This window comes from Phragmites australis, chromosome 24 (genome assembly GCF_958298935.1).
Source record: "Phragmites australis chromosome 24, lpPhrAust1.1, whole genome shotgun sequence".
Lineage (NCBI taxonomy): Eukaryota > Viridiplantae > Streptophyta > Magnoliopsida > Poales > Poaceae > Phragmites > Phragmites australis.
Genome location: NC_084944.1, coordinates 20,096,151 through 20,099,930, shown reverse-complemented (window position 1 = coordinate 20,099,930; position 3,780 = coordinate 20,096,151). Strand labels below are relative to the sequence as shown.

General features: G+C 45.9%; 1 protein-coding gene across 1 annotated transcript; it reads left to right on the top strand.

The window, feature by feature from the left end:
• The first annotated feature begins 261 nt into the window (after nucleotides 1-261).
• LOC133907245 (DEAD-box ATP-dependent RNA helicase 52C-like) lies at nucleotides 262-1,527 on the top strand. The gene is made up of 2 exons (XM_062349250.1): nucleotides 262-516; nucleotides 1,168-1,527. Exons 1-2 carry the CDS (start codon nucleotides 262-264, stop codon nucleotides 1,525-1,527), a joined length of 615 nt encoding a protein of 204 aa, XP_062205234.1.
• Nucleotides 1,528-3,780: the final 2,253 nt, after the last annotated feature.

Here is a 3,780-nt window from a genome sequence, read left to right as displayed (position 1 = left end):
CATACCATTTGTTATAAGAGATAATCTCTATATTATAAGATACATATGTGGGACTAGATACTCCCAAGAGTACCCAAATATGCTTACTGGTGACGAAATGAGCTCACAGTGCTCGACGACTGCAGCTAGTGCTGTCCAAATAGGCCGTGCCTACTAGGTCGACCCGAGGCATGGCATTGTAGGTACGACCGAGGCATGGCACGCCCCGTCTTAGACGGGGCAGCACGGGCACGGGCACGGCCTACCACGTCCCGCCCCCCCATGCCGCCGTGTCACCCCGCCACCAGGTCGCCCCGCCCTCGCGTCGCCGCCCCGCACCCGACCTCCCCGCCCCGCCGCCTAGTCACCCCGTCCCGTCGCCGTGCCCGCCGCCCCGTCCTCTCTGCCCCGTCCCATGCCTCCCCACCCCCGCACCGCCGCCCCGCCCTCTCCGCCCCACCCCCGCGCCACCTCCTCGCCGTCACGCTATGCCCACCGGGCCACCAGGCCGGCCATGCCGCAACAGTGCCCGAGCAGGTCCGACACGGCATGGTGGCTGACAGGCCATGCCGTGGGCCGGCACGGCACGATCCGTTAATCTTATCGAGCCTGTCGGGTCGTGCCATAGCCAAACCGTACCTAGCTGAGCCCGTACCGCACCGGTTTGATAAACCCATTTAAACAGCACTAACCACAGCCACCAGTAGCGGACTCCCTTGCGCGTGATGCCCCCTTTGACGCTGTTCTGGTGTTTGCCCCCATCTTCCCCGTCTCTCTCTCTCCTGCTAGGATTTTCAACCCTACTGTACAGCTCTTTTGTGCCACATTGGCACAGGATTAAGCTTAATTGTTCCAAGAATAAAAAATAGTTCATGTGCTTTCGCACATGCTCCTTGTGAGACGCCATGTTCTAGTTATAAATTAACATTAGTTACGGATTGGGATGAAACCTCAGACTTCAGACGGTGCGGTAGCGCAGCGGTCAGCTCGTTAGAGTGGAGCTGATCGGTGCGGGCTCGATCCCCTGTCTGCACACGTCTTCTCATAAGGTAGGGACTTCGGTCCTACCAACTTTAAATTTCTGACTTCAGCTTCTATAATTTTTTTGGAAAAATTGACAAAATGTACTTGTGTTAATTAGTGGCTTTTGTTTTAATTCTTAATGTATTAATGTACTGATTCTGGTAGGATAGAGAATTCACTTTGAGATCCTTCAAGAGTGGCAAAACTCCAATTCTAGTTGCAACTGATGTGGCTTCTCGGGGCCTTGACATTCCTCATGTTGCACATGTTGTGAACTTGGACCTCCCCAATGATATTGATGACCACGTACACAGGATTGGAAGGACTGGGAGAGCAGGAAAGAGCGGCCAGCTTGCAACTGCTTTCTTCAACGAGAATAATTCTTCAATGGCAAGACCTCCTTCTGAGCTAATGCAAGAATCCAATCAGGAAGTACCTGCATGTCTCTCACGCTATGCAGGTCGCCCTTCTTGTGGTGGTGGAGGGAGTGGATACACAACCCACTCTAGTTCATTTCTCCTCTAAATCCAAATTAGAAAATGAACTGGTAATTAATTAGGATAGCACGTTTAGCTGGATGGAGTGGGTTTCGGGTCGACTCAAAAATTGAAAACTTGCATCCCTATTCCCTAGGAGGGTATGTTTGGATAAAAGAGAATCCCCCTCCAATCCATACGTACTGGGAGGGATTAAAGGGAAAATTAGTTCATTTTTCACTCCAATCCATATGGATTGGGAGGGATTGATTTTATCCAAACACTAGTTACATGTTCATATGTTATAAGAAAAGTAAAAAAAAAAAAAATCCACAAGATAAAATAGTTATCGGGTGAAACACTTGTGTCGCAATAAAACAACAATCAATTTGAAAATACAAATTAAGTTGACTGATACATAAGTTCTAACAATGTAGAAAAGTAATTCAGATCACACATCCGGACTAAACTTCACACTTTTTTCGGTGCAAAAATCTTCATGTTTCACAATCTCTCTTGAGTCTTGATCAGGTTGAGGATGTCAATCAAGAAGTCCACTTTTTTTCTTCAACCTCTTGATTTATGTTGCTACACATAGATGCCCAGTTATGATAATAGTTGCATGTCCATACATCGTAACGGGAACCAAATATTCCTACGCTATAACATGTGTCAACCTATCAACAGTTAGAAGTTTATAGGTAAAACCTCCGTACACAATTATGAATGAACCTCATATAGAAATCAATGAAGAGCACACTTACATGTATGTGATGCGGCCGGAGCAGGTCATGAGCACCTTCTCCTTATCGCGGAACAGCGCTACTGCCAACAGTGCCACAGCCCCACCATCCGCAGAGGCTAGCTCGGCGTTAGGAGCCAAGGCAGGCAGGTACTTGAAGCCTAAGGGCCTGTTTGGTTTTAGACCTCAGAGAGCCTGTCCAAATATTTGTCATGGTCAAAGTTGGGGTCATGCCAAATTGAGGCTAAAAAGATGATGTTTGGTTTGTGATCAAACTAAATTTGAGGTAGGTGCCGAAATTAGAGGGAAAAATGGTGTTTGGATTGCAGCCATATCAAAATCTGACAAAACTCTTGGTATGACATATGGGTCCCACTTGTTAATAAAATTTTCTTTCACCAAAATATAGCCATCTGAATCTTATTTTGTAGATCTAATTATAAGGAATATTATGATACAAAAATATTATAAATTGGATATACGGTTTACAAGATAAAATGGTTTGAAATTTGTTAATCCTAAAATTTTAGAACCGTGTGACCTATGGGAAGCTGACACCTAACTCAGCTACCGTTCGTTTTGGCAAGCCAATTCGTGGGCGAGCAAAAAGCTGGCCCTTGCTCGGCCAACAAATTGGCTTGCAGGACAACTGGGCAAGGCCAAATTTATTTTGGCCGGCCAATTCTTGGCTCTCAAGCAAATGGCTGCCAAATCAGCTCGGCAGAGCCAAAATTTGGCTCGGCGGACTATGGCACTGAACCAAACAGCCCCTAAGATCAAATCATGCGGCATACAAATCAATTTACCTGAATCAGGATGGGAGGGGCGCCGCTGCCCTTGCAGGAGTACAATATTACAATTTTAGGACTACAGAAAAGGGTTCAAGCACGTGTATAGCTGAGGCATAACCACCATATATGTATACATATATCTAAATCCACCTTACCAACAACATAGGGTGCTCACCAGTCACCACCAGGAACAACTCTCTGCAAAATCAAAAAAGAAGAAAAATATACGGTTCCGGTATTGAATTGCAGTCAGCAGGGATACAACACAGAACAAAATCACACCTGTTATCATATGCAGTTTCGGTACTGAGAAAGTAAGAAAGAAGACATGAGCTGATGAACGGTACAAGCACTGGAACCTTTTCTGATGCTAATTGCTAAAGCACAATGCAATTCGCTACGTAGCCTCAAATTTACTTTTCATGGGTAATTCTTTTAATGAACATGGGTAACTATCTGCACTCATATAATAAAGAAATCGGTACGTTCCCCATTTCCCTGCTAGCTACTTCATGATCTTATCAAAGGAGAGAAACAAATACATATATGACGCTTGGTATTCAAGTTGGTCATTCTTTTAAGAGACGAAATCTAGCAGAAACAAACCTGCCCAGCAGTCTTGTTCAAAGCCCAGTTGAAAGCTGGCTGATCATTTGACTTCCTCTGCTTTGACCAGGGCTTCTCCTTGACCTCCTCGATCCACTTCCTTAGCAGCAGCGTGGCACCTTCCGTTGGCTGGAGGAAGATCATGCAGCTGGAAATATATATC

Coding starts and splice junctions, on each gene's coding strand:
- LOC133907245 (XM_062349250.1), top strand. CDS start 262: ATGCCGCCGTGTCACCCCGCCACCAGGTCGCCCCGCCCTCGCGTCGCC. Junction 517..1,167: donor CCGCAACAGTGCCCGAGCAG/GTCCGACACGGC, acceptor TGATTCTGGTAG/GATAGAGAATTCACTTTGAG.